General features: G+C 35.2%; 3 protein-coding genes across 4 annotated transcripts in view; 2 read left to right on the plus strand and 1 right to left on the minus strand.

Annotated features, from left to right (window-relative positions):
- The window catches only part of LOC106177362 (reelin), an 84,547-nt gene that overhangs the window by 25,988 nt on the left and 38,288 nt on the right, over positions 1-20,271 (minus strand). The gene's annotated exons all lie outside the window — the stretch shown is intronic.
- LOC106174797 (uncharacterized) lies at positions 157-19,341 on the plus strand. 2 transcript variants are annotated; one of them, XR_015335332.1, is made up of 7 exons: positions 157-473; positions 711-831; positions 4,511-4,641; positions 4,861-4,936; positions 5,179-5,268; positions 5,761-7,014; positions 18,883-19,341. XR_015335332.1 is itself a non-coding variant. In XM_087016422.1 (6 exons), the coding sequence occupies exons 1-6, from the start codon at positions 240-242 to the stop codon at positions 6,258-6,260; spliced, it is 1,152 nt and encodes a 383-aa protein (XP_086872548.1). In that variant the 5' UTR covers positions 157-239; the 3' UTR covers positions 6,261-7,456. The 2 variants fall into 2 exon arrangements, 1 of the variants encoding a protein (XP_086872548.1); XM_087016422.1 differs by lacking the exon at positions 18,883-19,341 and having other exon boundaries at positions 5,761-7,456.
- LOC147761305 (uncharacterized) lies at positions 11,362-18,501 on the plus strand. The gene is made up of 6 exons (XM_087016424.1): positions 11,362-11,620; positions 11,851-11,971; positions 16,530-16,660; positions 16,880-16,955; positions 17,184-17,273; positions 17,773-18,501. The coding sequence occupies exons 1-6, from the start codon at positions 11,525-11,527 to the stop codon at positions 18,270-18,272; spliced, it is 1,014 nt and encodes a 337-aa protein (XP_086872550.1). The 5' UTR covers positions 11,362-11,524; the 3' UTR covers positions 18,273-18,501.

A 20,271-nucleotide genomic window follows, 5' to 3' on the forward strand; every position in this document is an offset into this window, starting at 1 on the left:
TGTACATAAAAAGTAAACTAAAGATGAGAGGGTGTAAGTAAAAGAGATGCAACATATGATCAAGCCATCTAAAGATAACACAACAGAAAATTACAAATGATATCTAATTACAGAGAATCGAAAATTCAAACTGTCAGCATATAATGAGATTTATTTTCTCCATTCTTACAGTCGTCTAGTACAAAGAAAGTGGCAACACTGCTCCGGACCATTATAATAATCTCTTTTGGTGAAAAAAGATGTCCCATAAAGGAAGCATTGTAATCATTCTTATATTAGTATTGGCATGGACACAGGTCAAAACAAAAAGTGTAAAAGACTATGATTTGGCCAAACTGGTGGACCAAATAACCAAGCTGATGGATCGAATGTCACACATGGAAAAAAGGCAACAGAGACAAGACAAAGAAATACAGAATGTGAGGAACAGGGATGAGAACAGAAAACTGGTAGCACAAAATCAACAGCTTCAGGTAATATTTTAGGCCTTTTCACATCAAGGGGTATGCTTAATAATTATATCAGCTACACAGTCGATACGGACACACTTTTAGAGAATGACAACTAAATAGCCTGGTAATTAATTACAAGGATGACTCAAATAAATAAATAAATAAATAAATAAATAATAATAATAATAATAATAATAATAATAATAGTTATTATTATTATTGTCAGTGCTTAGATTACAACCTTCAAATTACTTTCAGGACTTTCTTCGTAAGGCTCCTAATAAAGATGCTAATGAAGGCAAAGATTCAAATATGTTGTTACCAATGAATGATGACAATGGCAAGGCATTTAAAATAGGGACTCTGCAGGATCAAAATGGTAAGTAATCTACCATTCACCTTCTTTTAAATCTAAGTCTACATTTCAGATACTGTATTCTTTTTATGAATTTGAAAAAGCAGACGTGTAAGTTTCTGACCCAATACCCATCACCTGTGGAGTGCCTCAAGGATCCATTCTGGGGCCACTTATGTTCATTCTCTTTATAGATGATCTCGTCAAACCATAAAAAGTTAGCTGAATGCACACAACAGAGCCCATAAGGCTAATAGGGTTTATATTTATCACATTACACAAGAATATACACCAAATATATCTGATAAATTGTACATGAAGTCTATTTTACTGCAGACTTTGTACTCTGGCATATTGAAAACAGGTCACATTACATTTCCCTTATTGAAACGTGTTAACTTTCCCCATGATTGCAAATAATGGAATGTCTGACAGGTGAATTTTTTTAGATAAGGTGTAACTAACTCAGCCTGTTATATGAAATAATTTTTCTCTTGCTCCGTTTGAATGTGTCTGCAGCAGTAAGACATCACTGTTTACACTGTCTATTGGTTTCATATGTCATGTAGGTCACGCATCATGTAGCATGCTTTTAAAAGTTACTTTTTGAGCTTCCAAGCTGGAAATGATAACAGGGCACCAAAGCTGTCAAATGTACAGACAACAAGACAGAAAAATAATCCATTCAAGCAATTTGAGCTGTATGTCAATTATTCCTGTAAGTTACGAAATAATACGTAATAAGCTTTTCTTTTTAGAGCATTTCAATGCAATGGTATATAATACTTCACAGCTTTTAATTTATGCACTTCAGCTAATACAGTTATCTAGAAAATGTGACTAGCAAAAGTCTTCAGGGTCATGGAAATTCAAAATCACACATTAAAAGCCAATATACACACAGTTACTGAAAGGTGTTATTTTCCTTTTAAACACTTGTTACATAATACACAATAACCAATTCACTTTCATTTTTAAATGATCAATTAAAACTTAAGATAGGAAAGGTAGGAAAAATGTCAATAAAACATTTTAAATGCCCTCTTGCTTCATTTTGAGATTCTGAACATAGGGACTGAAACTAACAAACTGTACTGAGTTTTTCATTTTTGACACTTTATTATACCCCATTCACAGTACAGCGATTTATCTGATTAGGTCCCAATAAATACGAATAATTGCAGTAGGCTGAACTCATGAGAATTTTTGTGAATGGGTTTCTCAAAATCCTGCAAGTGTGCTGGATTTTGCTTGATTTGGATAACATACTGGAACCCACACCTGATCAGATCTTACTGCGCATGTGCCTAGGAAAGTTTACGTATCTATGGACACTTGTTTTTAACTTAAGCTATTGCATTAAACATATTTGGAGGTCACCACTCACTACAACATAGGAAAACTCAAACATATTTTGCCATCTGATATGTTCCAAGAAGGCAAAAGCTGAGCATGAATAGAGCTGTAATTAAGGAAGGTGGGTGGGTGGGTGGGGGGGGGGGGGGGAGGTTGGCTTCACATTCACAGACACACCCCCCCCCCCCCTTCAAATAATCCACATCTTATTTCAAAAATGTTTATCACTGAGCATTAGTTTTTGGAAATGTGCAAATACTTTATCATATGGAAAAACAACACCACCTTCAGTGTTGCACTTGACAAGCTCTACAAATTTCAACAAACAAGAGGTATATATATCTTTTAGAATTAAAGAGAGTTTTTAGTTCAGCAACTAATGGCTGCTTCTCCCATGAAAATGCACTGACTCAGGATGTTAAAAGAAGATCCCAAGTGTAACTTCTAACCATTATATCAAAGTAAATTAGTACAAACAAATATTCAACTGCAGATAAGTAATTTTTTACAAAATTTTGGACCAATTGACCTTGAAGTATAGGTCAAAAGTCAAATCTAAGCTCATATTCAAAATCTCCACATCAATTTAAGGCTTACCTCCACAGTAATTTTCCTATAATTCCTTCAGTTTGGAGATATTTAACAAAATATGCTGAAAAAAGAGAGAAAAAAACAACAGGCTAGCATAACTTTTGAAGAATTGGTATGGTCAAGCTGACTTTGGAATTCAACCTCTATTTCAGTAATATTGACCACTTCTGTAAGTTTGAAGACAATAGGCCTATCTCTTTTCCTTTAAATGTGTTGTCTGTATTGAACATGGTAAAATATATGCTGTAAAAAAAATAAAAAACAACATAACTTTTTATAAAATGGTCAGAGCATTTTTATCTATTAACCTGACCAGAACATTACGTATTGTTATGTACCTTTACATATACATATGAGATGAATGTCCTAAACTTATATAATTTAGAACGCTTAATTCAAGCGTGGGCTCGAAATAGGACATTACGGTTTAGACTTACTCAGTGGATAACGCAATTCAAAATTCCACGGTTCGTGTCAGATTTACGTGAGGTCGCGCAAAGAAAACCCAAGTCCACATAATGACCAGTTTAATGGTTTATTGGTTGACGATCTCTAACTACATGTTCTGTACGTGAAGCCTCCAAGCTCTAGGCCGTCTCCCATAGCTCCGTCAAGCGGTCTCCTTCGAGTATTCTTCAGTCTGTCCCTGATCTTAATTCTAGACATCTTTTTATACGTATTTCTTATCTATAGGTGGATTCTGTGCTGCAGTATTTGGCGGTACATACTAATTTTAATTATTCAAATTGCACACGTCCACTTAAGTTACATAACTACAGGTAAGGCCATAAAACGAGTCGAGTGCACAAGCAATCGGCTCTAATCAAATTAATTTACATGTCTGGGAATTATATTTGTGAACACTACAGTATATTCATCAGTTCTGTAAGTTTTAAGAAAATCATTCAAATGATTTTTCACTTACTATAGTGTTTTTTCTGAAAGAGCACAATGATGATGGCCACAACAAATGCAGATGAAGGCTATATTTATTGTGCCATATCTATGTGTGCTATGTGTCTGTAAAAAGGCATTAGAATAGGAACCACTCAGAATATATCATAATCCCAGTATGGGCTTAAGAAATCATCTGATTCCCCACCAACCTGTCTTTGAGTTCTTTGCTTGAATATCTGGACTGGATATTAAACATGACAAATCCGAGTTAAACGAGGATGGAGTCTAATTACTAGTAACTTTAGTGACCATTTAATTCATCAAGACAGGTGAAAGGTAGAGGGAGGGGGTCATTTGATGTTACTCTAAGTAACTAAGATAATAAAATCATTTTTATTTAAATAGGATTCCAATAAGCAGTGTCCTTTACAGAAAAAAAAAACTCTAAATTACTCCCCTGAGAAGGACTGAAGTGTTAAAAACTGTCATTTAACCAAAGTAAAAATAGCTGTGCATATTGCTCCCATAAGACATTTGCATATATTCACAGAACAATATTTTATTTAGTAATACCCTGTATATGTGGTATATAAGATGAAATTACGTAAGCCATGCACAAATAGTAACTACATATCCCTTTTTGTATTCCTACAGCCTTGCACTACTTAATTTTCTTATAATAAATATGTGAATTGTTTATACATAATACTGAGAGAGAGAGAGAGAGAGAGAGAGAGAGAGAGAGAGAGAAAAGATTTTTACAATGGAACTACATGCATGAACCTACTCAATAAGAGTTAAAAGTACAGAAAATGTCCTCTTTTCATGAATGTTTACCCTAATAATTTCATTATTATAGCCCAAACTTGTCCCCGGGCATGCAGAGGGCTTCCAGGCAGAGATGGAAGGGATGGAAAACCTGGAAGAGACGGAAAACCTGGAAGAGATGGGAGAGATGCTTCGAATCAAAATGGAAGCAAGGGAAGCCAGGTCATGCAGACAGATTATTTTCCTAGATTTTAATTCAACTTAAATGTCTATTTATAACTTATATTTAGGATGGCCTAGATGCCTTCAAAATATGACTGATAAAAATCAAAGAATCTTGATGACATGACTAATTCCTAAATGTGGCCCTTCAAGTAAGAGTGAAAAGTCATGCCTCACATATAGTTTCCTTACAAAAATCACCTTTTTTATCTTCCCCAGGGTCCCCCTGGTCCTGCTGGTCCCCCTGGTCCTGCCGTGACAGATGACAGAATCAAACAACTTATTATAGATCTAGGTAAATCATCTTTGCTTGCTTGCAAGACAAATGTTTCAGTGCTGCTTCTATCCTTCCTGAAAGGCACTTGATAACATGACTGAGTCAGCAATGTCCAAACTCTAGAAGTATGTAAATTAACAAGGCAGTCATGTAATTGATGCCCTTTGATGAAGGGGCAAAATTTCAGGTGACAAACACATTTAATGTCCTTGGGAAAAATCTCTTTTTTTTACCAACTCGACCATTGTTTGTGTTTACAGATTTGCAACATAAAGCAGCTGGCCATGGATCTGTGTACACAAGATGGGGGAGAACTAACTGCAGTTCCTCTTCTCAACTCCTATATGAAGGTATTACATGCAGCATTGCCGTGTGTGTGTGTGTGTGTGTGTGTGTGTGTATATGTGTGTGTGTGCATGCGTGCGTGCATGAGTGCATGTGTCTTGAAGGATATTCACAGCTCATGTCATTATGTTATTGATTCGGTTCTCCTTTAAACATTTACAGATCGGTTTATGAGTTACTAAGGGTGAATATTTGGTTAGTTGTGTTCAAAACAAATCTGAACTCTGTTTGGTCTTATAAGCTTCTGGTTTGTTCTATGAACAATGTGAATCTGTTTGGCAATATAGAGATTACCACAACACCAGGTCATTCTAAGACATCTGTACACAGTAGTTTGCTGGGTCAGTACATTCTTGAAATGTATAGTGGCCACAGTGTTCAGTGCCAAAGTGAACAGTTGAGTTTTCAGTCCCCCTACATATTTTGATCCACTGTTCAACATTTCATTTTTGAAAGAGTCTTCAACATGCAGCAACTTATGCATGTTCTTTTTACAGGGTATGCAGCTAGTGCGTATTATTCACATTCAGGAGAAGGAAGCAACTACCTGTGCCTACCTAAAGTCCCACAGTGGGGCCATTATCAAAATGGCCTCCAAAGTGGATCGTATATCTATGGCACTGAATACGAAATGGGGAGTTACAGTAATGACCCATTCCTAAAGACCAATGCAGGAGGCGAGAACTTCAAGGACCATGATGCCCCGTGTGCTGTTTGCTACACCAAAGACCGCACCAGTCATGTCATGATTCCAGCCTGGAAGACGTGTCCTGCCAAGTGGACATTGGAATATCACGGTTACCTAGTTTCTAGCCATTCTAACCATGGAAAAAGTGAATATATCTGCCTTGATGAGGCTCCTGAAGTGGTTGCAGGAGGTGAGGGCAATAAAAATGGCGCTCTTTTCTATACAGTTGAAGTTGATTGTGGTTATGCCCTCCCTTGTCCTGAGTACAAAGAAGGGAGAGAAGTCACCTGTGTTGTGTGCTCTAAGTAAATCAAATATGAAATGATAAAACTATCGAGCAAGTTGCTAACAGCTGTGAAGAACTATCTCATTATTTATTCAGATCAAAGATTCATACAATGCTGAACTTCAAAATAATATTCAGAATTTCCTTTCTTTGTCTTATAATCTGATGATAAGTATTTAGATTCAACAAGAATGCCAGATTCCTTAGGCACCATGTTACTGCAAGGTCTTTTTTTGCTATTTATGACTGTAAAAGATGCAAGGAATTTGTGACTTTGCCCAATCATGGAGTCAAGTGGCCATCTTTATGGAGTCAAGTTGCCATCTTAATGTGACTCTACTCTGCACACAGTGTCACGGACAACTTGAAGTAAAAAGTCAAACGGTACATGGAGCCCTCATTGCTCCAAACCAAAGCTCTATACCTGCTGAAAGTGTCTCCTACATGCAGTAACTTATAATAAACTGTTAGATTTAATAGGGAAGGGGGTTGAGGATTGATTGGCAGGTTTAATTTGTTATAACTGCTACATACCACCTTTTTAACGTTTATACCCCATTCTCTCCTTGAATTACAAAGAAAGCATAAATAAACTTCTTTGCATGCTAGATATTGGTATCTCTGATATCTTAAGTTCATACGCAGCAGTTGGAAAAAGGACTCTACACAACATGGTGTCTGGGATATGAAGAATTGTAAGCAGATATGTAGAATAGAATTATCTGTTATTAAACGGAAGGTTAATGTAGAATAGAATTATCTGTTATTAAACGGAAGGTTATCTGTTCCTAGATACACCAACTTATAAAATTTTAGAAAGTCACAGTGACTCCCTCTAGATCTATCTGATATCACTTTGGCTTAAGAAAATAAACAAAAAAACAGTTCTTTCTATTTTCAATTTTTAATGGAAATCACTGGTATTGATTAATTTGCCTTGCACTTTTGAGGTATTTTGGCTTAAAAAACATATTTACTGGTGCCAGTGAAAATTTCAGATTAACGTAAGAATTAATATCCAGACTTGAAAAGAATACCAAAATACATAGGAACAATATTCAGTAATGCATATGATAGCTGAAATGACACAGAGTAACTGATTAACAAATGAAATAAAAGTACAAAATTAGAAAATTAGAGTCCTAAAATACACTGTTAATGTATTTTTTGTTTTGCTTGGTATCTGCTCATTTCAATCATTGTATACAACATATCAGCAAATTCTATAAAAATTTTTTGTTCACTACCTTTTGTGTCATTTGTTATTGTTGATAAAAAAAGTATTACTTATTAAAGACATAAGAGGCCAAATTCCTTTGGCCACTTACTTTAACTGTTAGTACAGATATATATATATATATATATATATATATATATATATATATATATATATATATATATATATATTCAAATACGTCTCTATTTAAATGTTTATCTAAAAACGAGTAACAGTTGATTTATCTATAAATATGCTATTGCTTTTTTTTTCATTTTCGAATGAAACAAAAACATGTTAGCTGCTCCCCTGTCTAACACACTCAGAGAGAGAGAGACAGAGAGAGAGGGAGGGGAGACATCTCTAATTCTATACCTCACAGAGCTCAGCCTCAATCCTCTTATTCTGGAAAATTTTAATTTTGTAAGCTATGTACTGCACTAAGTAAGAACCAAACACATGACAAGGAAATATAACCCAATCTTCTGATTCATCTTCAGCTCAGAACTTAACAAAATAATTCCAGGAATCGAAAAATAAGAATTGTCTTCTTAATTAATCGCAATTCTTGGCAATCATTCCAATCCAATTTCGGATTAAAATAACAAGATAGCATATTATTTCAACAGAAATGATATGCAATATATCAATCCTCTCTAGGGGCCTAAAAATAACATTACATAGCCCAGGAGGTTTGTTAGCTGTAAACTTCGAAGTATGATAATATAGCAGGGTCAAATCCAGAGATATTTTTGACAGTTTTCCAAATTAACTCTGTTGATTCGTCCTCCATTTTTGACCGTCTTCTGACAGAAAAAAATTAGCTGCCTGTCAATGCGAACTTGAAAATTCTGACTGTCTTCCGAAAGACCCAGAAGAAGGCCTCCATCCACCTCTGTATAGTACTATAGTACAGTCACCAAGGGCCAAAACATAAGATAAACATGATTGTATTCCTTACAGTACCAAATCATTCTTATTCATTCATTTATACTCACTGCTGAACATTTTAGATGTATATTAGTTATGCTCACTTCGGGCCTTCACAGCCCTGAATCTGAACTAGAAAATCACACAAAGCATGGCAAATGGGTGTAGTCACTTGAGAAAACTGCTATAAGTTTCCAGTATGATGAACTTCAAATTATTACAGTGCTTATATTTAGGAGACCTAAACTGGAACCCCATGAACAATGTGATGTGCAAATAAACAAAATACTTGGACTCTTGATCTAAGCATGTTGCTGAGGCTGCTGCTGTTCCACCCAAAGGGTGAAAGATAAAATAATAATGATGATGATGATTATGATACAGTTTTAGTTTTACTACTTCTGTCAATCTGGTACATCTTTGCTATAATCGTTACGCCTCCTGACAAGTTGTGTGTCAGAAAAAATCAATGCTCAGGTCGATTTATTTTCCAAAGATGACAAACAAAGGGGATAAAAAGCAATTACTGAGTCAAAATTTCTGTTTTTTTTTTGTTTTAGTCATGTATGTATATGCCTTCAAAACTTGTCTGAATTATATCTTGAAAACAAAAAATGTCCACGTTGTGCAATGAAGTCCAGAAATTGCAATAAATCTGTGTGGACAAAAGTACAAAAATGCACGTCCTCTATTTAAATCACAGAAAAAAATTCATTTCATGATCATGATGCTTTCATGGAATAAATAAATTAAAACAAGGCAGCAAAGCTGGCAAATGTACAGACAAAGAACAGAAAATAAAGATGCAAATAAGTGAAAAATTAAATTTTCACAAAAAACTGTTAAATTGCCAGAAAAATTTACCAAACAGACTGCGTTGCCTATTGAAGCTGTATGTTAGACCCATGTTTCTTTCCTGTAAGTTTGAGAACAGTAAGTGACATGATTTCCCTTAAATGGTCATCATAGGAGCAGTGCCCAAAATAAGGGTTTCTTCAAATTTTGATGCAACATTACATAATGTTAACAGCATAATGACAATCAAATGTTATTAATAAAATATTAGTAACATGGACATTCAGAAAATGTGACAAGCAAAAGTCTTCAAGATCATGGAACTTTAAAGTCACACCTTGAAAATGCCAATATGTGAAAAATAAAATTTTCACAAAAAACTGTTTAACTGCCAAAAAAAAAAAAAAAAATAAATAAATAAATAAAAATACCAAACAGACTGCATTGCCTACTGAAGCTGTATTTTAGTCCCATGTTTCTTTCCTGTAAGTTTGAGAACAGTAAGTGACATGATTTTCCTTAAATGGTCATCATGGAAGCAGTGCCCAAAATAGGGGTTTCTTCAAATTTTGATGCAATATTACATAATGTTTAACAGCTTAATGACCATTAATTTTTAATTATAAAATATTTGTTTCACAGATATTCAGAAAATGTGACTAGCAAAGGTCTTCAGGCCCATGGAACTTCAAAGTCACTCCTTGAAAATGCCAAAATGTAAACAAGACAGCACTGTTCTGAAATGGGTTTATTTCCATTTTTAACACTTTTTTAACATAAAACGAAATAAACATTTTACTGCCATTTTATATGACCAACTAAGAAAATTGATGAGATGGGAAAAGTATCAATAGAACAGTGTTAAATGTCCAATTTCCTCCATTCTGAGATTCTGAACATAGTTATGATAAGGTTATTTAGGTGTAAAGCTGAGAAACTCTGGAAGATAACTTTCACACACACCTAATGCATGCCAGCACATCTTCAATTTTTGACTTCATTCAAGTATGTGTGAATAGAATACTTCCACAGTCCCTCAGCTTTACACCTAAATAACCTTATCATATAGTGGATGATTGAATCTGACAAACCGCAATGATATGAGTTTATTTCCATTTTTGACACTTTATCACACAATACATGATAACAAGTTTACCATGTTTTTTACATAATCAACTAACAATGTTGTAAAGATGCAGGAAATATCAAACAAACACTTTTAGGCATCTTATTAGTTAAATAATGAGACTGTTAACATGCCTAATAATTGAATCTGAGGAAATGTGAAAAACAGTATAACTTCTAAAATAATGGCCCAATTATGCTGATTTTCGAACTCAACCTGCGTTTTAGTAAGATTGACCACTCCTGTGAGTATAATTACAATTGGCCCATCCGTTTTTCTTATATTGTGTTATCAGTGTTGTATTTATAATGAAAATAGTGAAAAAACAGCATAAATTCCCTAAAAATGGCCCAATCATGCTGATTTTCGAACTTGACCTGCGTATTATGAATATTCATCAGTTCTGTAAGTTTCAAGTCAAAAAGTAAAATGGTTTTCCACTTATCGTGTTATCGGTGCTGCACATATGCTGAAAAAAGTGAAAAAACAGCATAAATTCCCTAAAAGTGACCCGATCATGCTGATTTTTGAACTTGACCTGCGTATTATGAATATTCATCAGTTCTGTAAGTTTCAAGGCAAAAGGTAAAATGGTTTTCCACTTATCGTGTTATCGGTGCTGCATATATGCTGAAAAAAGTGAAAAAACAGCATAAATTCCCTAAAAGTGACCCGATCATGCTGATTTTCGAACTTGACCTGCGTATTATGAATATTCATCAGTTCTGCAAGTTTCAAGTCAAAAGGTAAAATGTAAAAGTGCACGGCGACAACGGCGACAACGGCGCCGACGGCGCCGACAGACGCAGATGATGGCTATATGTACAGACACATCTGTGTCTGTACATAAAAAGTAAACTAAAGATGAGAGGGTGTAACTAAAAGAGATGCAACATATGATCAAGCCATCTAAAGATAACACAACAGAAAATTACAAATGATATCTAATTACAGAGAATCGAAAATTCAAACTGTCAGCATATAATGAGATTTATTTTCTCCATTCTTACAGTCGTCTAGTACAAAGAAGGTGGCAACACTGCTCCGGACCATTATAAGAATCTCTTTTGGTGAAAAAAGATGTCCCATAAAGGAAGCATTGTAATCATTCTTATATTAGTATTGGCATGGACACAGGTCAAAACAAAAAGTGTAAAAGACTATGATTTGGCCAAACTGGTGGACCAAATAACCAAGCTGATGGATCGAATTTGACACACATGGAAAAAAGGCAACAGAGACAAGACAAAGAAATACAGAATGTGAGGAACAGGGATGAGAACAGAAAACTGGAAGCACAAAATCAACAGCTTCAGGTAATATTTTAGGCCTTTTCACATCAAGGGGTATGCTTAATAATTATATCAGCTACACAGTCGATACGGATGCACTTTTAGAGATTGACAACTAAATAGCCTGGTAATTAATTACAAGGATGACTCAAATAAATAAATAATAATAATAATAATAATAATAATAATTATTATTATTATTACTATTATTATTATTGTCAGTGCTTAGATTACAACCTTCAAATCACTTGCAGGACTTTCTTCGTCAGGCTCCTAATAAAGATGCTAATGAAGGCAAAGATTCAAATATGTTGTTACCAATGAATGATGACAATGGCAAGGCATTTAAAATAGGGACTCTGCAGGATCAAAATGGTAAGTAATCTACCATTCACCTTCTTTTAAATCTAAGTCTACATTTCAGATACTGTATTCTTTTTATGAATTTGAAAAAGCAGACGTGTAAGTTTCTGACCCAATACCCATCACCTGTGAAGTGCCCCAAGGATCCATTCTGGGGCTACTTATGTTCATTCTCTTTATAGATGATCTCGTCAAACCATAAAAAGTTAGCTGAATGCACACAACAGAGCCCATAAGGCTAATAGGGTTTATATTTATCACATTACACAAGAATATACACCGAATATATCTGATAAATTGTACATGAAGTCTATTTTACTGCAGACTTTGTACTCTGGCATATTGAAAACAGGTCACATTACATTTCCCTTATTGAAACGTGTTAACTTTCCCCATGATTGCAAATAATGGAATGTCTGACAGGTGAATTTTTTTAGATAAGGTGTAACTAACTCAGCCTGTTATATGAAATAATTTTTCTCTTGCTCCGTTTGAATGTGTCTGCAGCAGTAAGACATCACTGTTTACACTGTCTATTGGTTTCATATGTCATGTAGGTCACGCATCATGTAGCATGCTTTTAAAAGTTACTTTTTGAGCTTCCAAGCTGGAAATGATAACAGGGCACCAAAGCTGTCAAATGTACAGACAACAAGACAGAAAAATAATCCATTCAAGCAATTTGAGCTGTATGTCAATTATTCCTGTAAGTTACGAAATAATACGTAATAAGCTTTTCTTTTTAGAGCATTTCAATGCAATGGTATATAATACTTCACAGCTTTTAATTTATGCACTTCAGCTAATACAGTTATCTAGAAAATGTGACTAGCAAAAGTCTTCAGGATCATGGAAATTCAAAATCACACATTAAAAGCCAATATACACACAGTTACTGAAAGGTGTTATTTTCCTTTTAAACACTTGTTACATAATACACAATACACAATAACCAATTCACTTTCATTTTTAAATGTTCAATTAAAACTTAAGATAGGAAAGGTAGGAAAAATGTCAATAAAACATTTTAAATGCCCTCTTGCTTCATTTTGAGATTCTGAACATAGGGATTGAAACTAACAAACTGTACTGAGTTTTTCATTTTTGACACTTTATTATACCCCATTCACAGTACAGCGATTTATCTGATTAGGTCCCAATAAATACGAATAATTGCAGTAGGCTGAACTCATGAGAATTTTTGTGAATGGGTTTCTCAAAATCCTGCAAGTGTGCTGGATTTTGCTTAATTTGGATAACATACTGGAACCCACACCTGATCAGATCTTACTGCGCATGTGCCTAGGAAAGTTTACGTATCTATGGACACTTGTTTTTAACTTAAGCTATTGCATTAAACATATTTGGAGGTCACCACTCACTACAACATAGGAAAACTCAAACATATTTTGCCATCTGATATGTTCCAAGAAGGCAAAAGCTGAGCATGAATAGAGCTGTAATTAAGGAAGGTGGGTGGGTGGGTGGGGGGTGGGGGGGTTGGCTTCACATTCACAGACACCCCCCCCCCCCCCCCTTCAAATAATCCACATCTTATTTCAAAAATGTTTATCACTGAGCATTAGTTTTTGGAAATGTGCAAATACTTTATCATATGGAAAAACAACACCACCTTCAGTGTTGCACTGAGGTATATATATCTTTTAGAATTAAAGAGAGTTTTTAGTTCAGCAACTAATGGCTGCTTCTCCCATGAAAATGCACTGACTCAGGATGTTAAAAGAAGATCCCAAGTGTAACTTCTAACCATTATATCAAAGTAAATTAGTACAAACAAATATTCAACTGCAGATAAGTAATTTTTTACAAAATTTTGGACCAATTGACCTTGAAGTATAGGTCAAAAGTCAAATCTAAGCTCATATTCAAAATCTCCACATCAATTTTAGGCTTACCTCCACAGTAATTTTCCTATAATTCCTTCAGTTTGGAGATATTTAACAAAATATGCTGAAAAAAGAGAGAAAAAAACAACAGGCTAGCATAACTTTTGAAGAATTGGTATGGTCAAGCTGACTTTGGAATTCAACCTCTATTTCAGTAATATTGACCACTTCTGTAAGTTTGAAGACAATAGGCCTATCACTTTTCCTTTAAATGTGTTGTCTGTATTGAACATGGTAAAATATATGCTGTAAAAAAAATAAAAAACAACATAACTTTTTATAAAATGGCCGGAGCATTTTTATCTATTAACCTGACCAGAACATTACGTATATTCATCAGTTCCGTAAGTTTTAAGAAAATCATTCAAATGATTTTTCACTTACTATAGTGTTTTTTCTGAAAGAGCACAATGATGATGGCCACAACAAATGCAGATGAAGGCTATATTTATTGTGCCATATCTATGTGTGCTATGTGTCTGTAAAAAGGCATTAGAATAGGAACCACTCAGAATATATCATAATCCCAGTATGGGCTTAAGAAATCATCTGATTCCCCACCAACCTGTCTTTGAGTTCTTTGCTTGAATATCTAGACTGGATATTAAACATGACAAATCCGAGTTAAACGAGGATGGAGTCTAATTACTAGTAACTTCAGTGACCATTTAATTCATCAAGACAGGTGAAAGGTAGAGGGAGGGGGTCATTTGATGTTACTCTAAGTAACTAAGATAATAAAATTATTTTTATTTAAATAGGATTCCAATAAGTATCCTTTACAGAAAAAAACCTCTAAATTACTCCCCTGAGAAGGACTGAAGTGTTAAAAACTGTCATTTAACCAAAGTAAAAATAACTGTCCATATTGCTCCCATAAGACGTTTGCATAAATTCACAGAACAATATTTTATTTAGTAATACACTGTATATGTGGTATATAAGATGAAATTACGTAAGCCATGCACAAATAGTAACTACATATTCCTTTTTGTATTCCTACAGCCTTGCACTACTTAATTTTATTATAATAAATATGTGAACTGTTTACACATAATACTGAGAGAGAGAGAGAGAGAGGGAGAGAGATAAAAAAGATTTTTACAATGGAACTCCATGCATGAACCTACTCAACTAGAGGATCAGAGAGGCGATACCGCCTCCGAATATTGTACCACCAGCTGGAGCAAGCACATTCGTATAGACCCCCACATACACAAAGTAAGGGACACAGCCACCAGTCTTGTGCTTGACAAGCTGTAAAAATGCAATCAACAAGAATTTTCAAAATATGCAAAAAATATATATAACTTAAAATGGTACAATCAAAGTGAATTCATCGTAAGGTAGGTCAAAGGTCAATTTCAAGGTCACAGTAAATTGCCAGTATATGACTTCCTATTCAAGTTAAATATTAACTATGGACCTATCTCTGCCAGTTTTGGAGATAAAAGGGAAGCAAGATTCGCAAAGTTCAGTTCATGGTGAAAAGTAGGCCAAAGGTCAATTTTAAGGTCACATTTAGATTGCCAGTATATGACTTCCTATTCAACTTCAATAGTAACTATGGACCTATCTCTGCCAGTTTTGGAGATATAAGGGACTAAATGTTATAATTTTGGAGTTACCATAATGTGCCATAAATTTCCTACAGAAAAAATTAATTAAAATAAAGAAAAGGTCATTTTGGTCAAAATTCTTGAAATGGGAGGTGTTCTGAAGTTCCAGAAGTTCAAATTTGATGAAATAATGTCATTTTTGACCACAAGTTGTCTGCTTTGCCAAGCCTTATATATATTTTTTTTCTGGAGTTCAAAATTTATTATCCATTACCGTACTGCACATTTTGCTTTCACCACCAATATGTACTTTTTGATATAGCGTAACTCGCAAACCGTATGGAATACAAAAAAATGGAGACCACTTGCAGTGTTGGGCTTTACATGCTCTACAAAATGCAAAAAAGAATGGGTCTCTAGCGTTAACGGTTCCCGAATTAGAGACAGTTTTCAGTTTCGGTATCTTATGGCCGCTACTCCTGTGAAAATGCACCGATTGACCCCAAATTCACGGAGATGAAAGATGACCTGAAGGGTAACAACTTCCAATAATATTATTGGTTAAGTCTGTGTGGTGTCTGAATAACAGGGCAAATAATTTTTTTTTCGTAAAAAAATTAATTTTTTTGAAAATTTTGGCCCGTTTGACCTTGAAATAAAGGTCAAAGGTCAAATCCAAGGGCATATTTGAAATCTACACATATGACTTTTGGAAAGCCGTCTGTAGAAATTTTTCCCATAATTCCATCCGTAGGGTAGATAATTAGCATTTAATTTTGCCATTTTTAGACAAGGGTGCATTGCAATGAGTGCCACACCTAGACCCAAATACCAACAAAGCCCAAATTTTACGTGGAACGAGTTGAGATTATAGGTGACCTAAATCCAAGAGATGGGTACGGGGGCCCTTACCGTCTAGGAGGAAAAGCGGTAACGGTAGCTGTCCGGCGGAGCCGCAGGAGCCGGCGGAGCCGGCGGAACGATCCGGACGGGACTAAAACCATGTGTACCGCCAGCGCTAACGCTGGTGGTACAATAACAGTTAATAATACAGAAAATTTCCTCTTTTCATGAATGTTTACCCTAATAATTTCATTATTATAGCCCAAACTTGTCCCCGGGCATGCAGAGGGCTTCCAGGCAGAGATGGGAGGGATGGAAAACCTGGAAGAGACGGAAAACCTGGAAGAGATGGGAGAGATGCTTCAAATCAAAATGGAAGCAAGGGAAGCCAGGTCATGCAGACAGATTGTTTTCCTAGACTTTAATTCAACTTAAATATCTATTTATAACTTATATTTAGGATGGCCTAGATGCCTTCAAAATATGACTGATAAAAATCAAAGAATCTTGATGACATGACTAATTCCTAAATGTGGCCCTTCAAGTAAGAGTGAAAAGTCATGCCTCACATATAGTTTCCTTACAAAAATCACCTTTTTTATCTTCCCCAGGGTCCCCCTGGTCCTGCTGGTCCCCCTGGTCCTGCCGTGACAGATGACAGAATCAAACAACTTATTATAGATCTAGGTAAATCATCTTTGCTTGCTTGCGAGACAAATGTTTCAGTGCTGCTTCTATCCTTCCTGAAAGGCACTTGATAACATGACTGAGTCAGCAATGTCCAAGCTCTAGAAGTATGTAAATTAACAAGGCAGTCATGTAATTGATGCCCTTTGATGAAGGTGACAAACACATTTAATGTCCTTGGGAAAAATCTCTTTTTTTTACCAACTCGACCATTGTTTGTGTTTACAGATTTGCAACATAAAGCAGCTGGCCATGGATCTGTGTACACAAGATGGGGGAGAACTAACTGCAGTTCCTCTTCTCAACTCCTATATGAAGGTATTACATGCAGCATTGCCGTGTGTGTGTGTGTGTGTGTGTGTGTGTGTGTGTGTGTGCATGCGTGTGTGCATGAGTGCATGTGTCTTGAAGGATATTCACAGCTCATGTCATTATGTTATTGATTCGGTTCTCCTTTAAAGGGGTAGATTAAACATTTACAGATGGGTTTATGAGTTACTAAGGGTGAATATTTGGTTAGTTGTGTTCAAAACAAATCTGAACTCTGTTTGGTCTTATAAGCTTCTGGTTTGTTCTATGAACAATGTGAATCTGTTTGGCAATATAGAGATTACCACAACACCAGGTCATTCTAAGACATCTGTACACAGTAGTTTGCTGGGTCAGTACATTCTTGAAATGTATAGTGGCCACAGTGTTCAGTGCCAAAGTGAACAGTTGAGTTTTCAGTCCCCCTACATATTTTGATCCACTGTTCAACATTTCATTTTTGAAAGAGTCTTCAACATGCAGCAACTTATGCATGTTCTTTTTACAGGGTATGCAGCTAGTGCGTATTATTCACATTCAGGAGGAGGAAGCAACTACCTGTGCCTACCTAAAGTCCCACAATGGGGCCATTATCAAAATGGCCTCCAAAGTGGATCGTATATATATGGCACTGAATATGAAATGGGGGCTTACAGCAATGACCCATTCCTGAAGACCAATGCAGGAGGCGAGAATTTCAAGTACCACGATGCCCCATGTGCTGTTTGTTACACCCAAGGCCGCACCAGTCATGTTATGATTCCAGCCTGGAAGACGTGTCCTGCCGGGTGGACACCAGAATATCATGGTTACCTGGTTTCAAGCTATTATAGCAATGGAAAAAGCCAATATATCTGCCTTGATGAGGCCCCTGAAGTTGTTGCAGCAAGTGCAGCCCAAAAATTTGGTTCTCTTTTCTGTACAGTTGAAGTTGATTGTGGTTATGCCCTCCCTTGTCCTGAGTACAAAGAAGGGAGAGAACTCACCTGTATTGTGTGCTCTAAGTAAATCAAATATGAAATGATAAAACTGTGGGGCAAGATGCTAACAGCTGTGAAGAACTATCTCATTATTTATTCAGATCAAAGATTCATACAATGCTGAACTTCAAAATAACATTCAGAATTTCCTTTCTTTGTCTCATAATCTGACGATAAGTATTTAGATTTTAATTAAAAAGATTTCAAATGTCCTTAGGCACCATGTTGCTGCAAGTTTTTTTTTTTTTTTTTTTTTTTTTTTTTGGCTATTTATAATTGTCAAAGGTGCAAAGAACTTGTGATTTTACCCAATCATCTTTTATGGTGTCATGTTACCATGATCTTAAAGTGACACTGCTCTTCACATTGTGTTAGGGACAACTTGAAGAAAAAAGTCAAACTGTGCATAGACACTCTCATTGCTCCAAACCAAAGCTATATACAATTTACCTGCTGAAAATGTCCCCTACATGCAGTAAATAACCTCCTGTTCTTATGCTAGATATTGGTATCTCTGATATCTTAAGTTCATACACAGCAGTTGGAAAAAGGACTCTACACAACATGGTGTCTGGGATACAAAGAATTGTAATTATAAGCAGATATGTAGAAAAGAATTATCTGTTATTAAACGGAAGGTTATCTGTTCCTAGACTCACACCAATGTTTAAAATTTAATGCAATTACTCTAGATCTATCTGATATCACTTTGGCTTAAGAAAATAAAGAACAGTTCTTTCTATTTTCAATTTTTAATGGAAATCACTGGTATTGCTTTGCCTTGCACTTTTGAGGTATTATGGCTTTAAAATATATTTACCCATTTTTGTGCATCCTGCTAGTTTTTGAAAGCACCAAAGCATGTATCTTGTCAGCTAATCAACAACAGATTATTCAGACTATTCAGATTTACGCTGGTGCTAGTGAAAGTTTCAGATTAATGTAAGAATTATTATCCAGACTTGAAAAGAATACCAAAATATATAGGAACAATATTCAGTATTGCATATGATAGCTGAAATGATAAAGAGTAACTAATTAACAAATGAAATATAGGACGGGTATAAAATTAGCAAATAAAAGTTCTAAAAAAACTGTTAATGTATTTTATGTTCTGCTTGGTATCTAAAAATGTTTGCTCATTTCAATTTCAACACTTCAGCAAATATAATCAAAATTATATCTTTATTCACTACCCTTTGTGATATTTGTTATTGTTGATGAAAAAAAGTATTACACTTATTGAAGATAGAAGAGGCCAAATTCCTTTGGCCACTTATTTTCACTATTAGTACGAACATACGTATTAAAAATATATATATATATTCACATACGTCTCTATTAAAATGTTTATCTAGAAATGAGTAACAGTTGATTTATCTATAAATATGTTATTGCTTTTTCATTTTTGAAGGAAACAAAAGCATGTTAGCTGCTCCCCTGTCCAACACACGTGCTCAGAAAGAGAGAGAGAGAGAGAGCTACACCTATACCTCAGAGAGCTTGCCCTCAATCGATGTGCCTCAATGGAGATTACCCCTCTAGGGCACAATTGGGCATGTGCAGAATGCACATGTGCGTAACTAAGCTCTGGAGATTGTTGTCGCCATAAAATGTCGTTTGACTACGCCAAACTTTCCTATTCTGCAACATTTTCCTTTTGTAAGCTATGTACTGCACTAAGTAACACATGACAAGGAAATACAACCCAATCTTCAGATTCATATTCACCTCACAACTTAAAAAGATAACTTCAGGAACAAAAATTGAGAATTGTCCTCTAAATCAATAACAATTCTTGGCAATCATTCCAATCAAATTACAGATTAAAATAACAAGAAAGCATATTATTTCAACAGAACTGCTATACAATATATCAATCCTCTCTAGGGGCCTAAAAATAACATTACATAGCCCAGGAGGTTTGCTAGCTGTATACTTAGAAGTATGATAATATAGCAGGGTCAAATCCAGAGATATTTTCTGACAGTCTTCCAAATTATCCCTGTGCATTCGCTATTTATTTT

This window comes from Lingula anatina, chromosome 6 (assembly GCF_051362555.1).
Source record: "Lingula anatina isolate TDL-2025a chromosome 6, LinAna3.0, whole genome shotgun sequence".
Classification (NCBI taxonomy): domain Eukaryota; kingdom Metazoa; phylum Brachiopoda; class Lingulata; order Lingulida; family Lingulidae; genus Lingula; species Lingula anatina.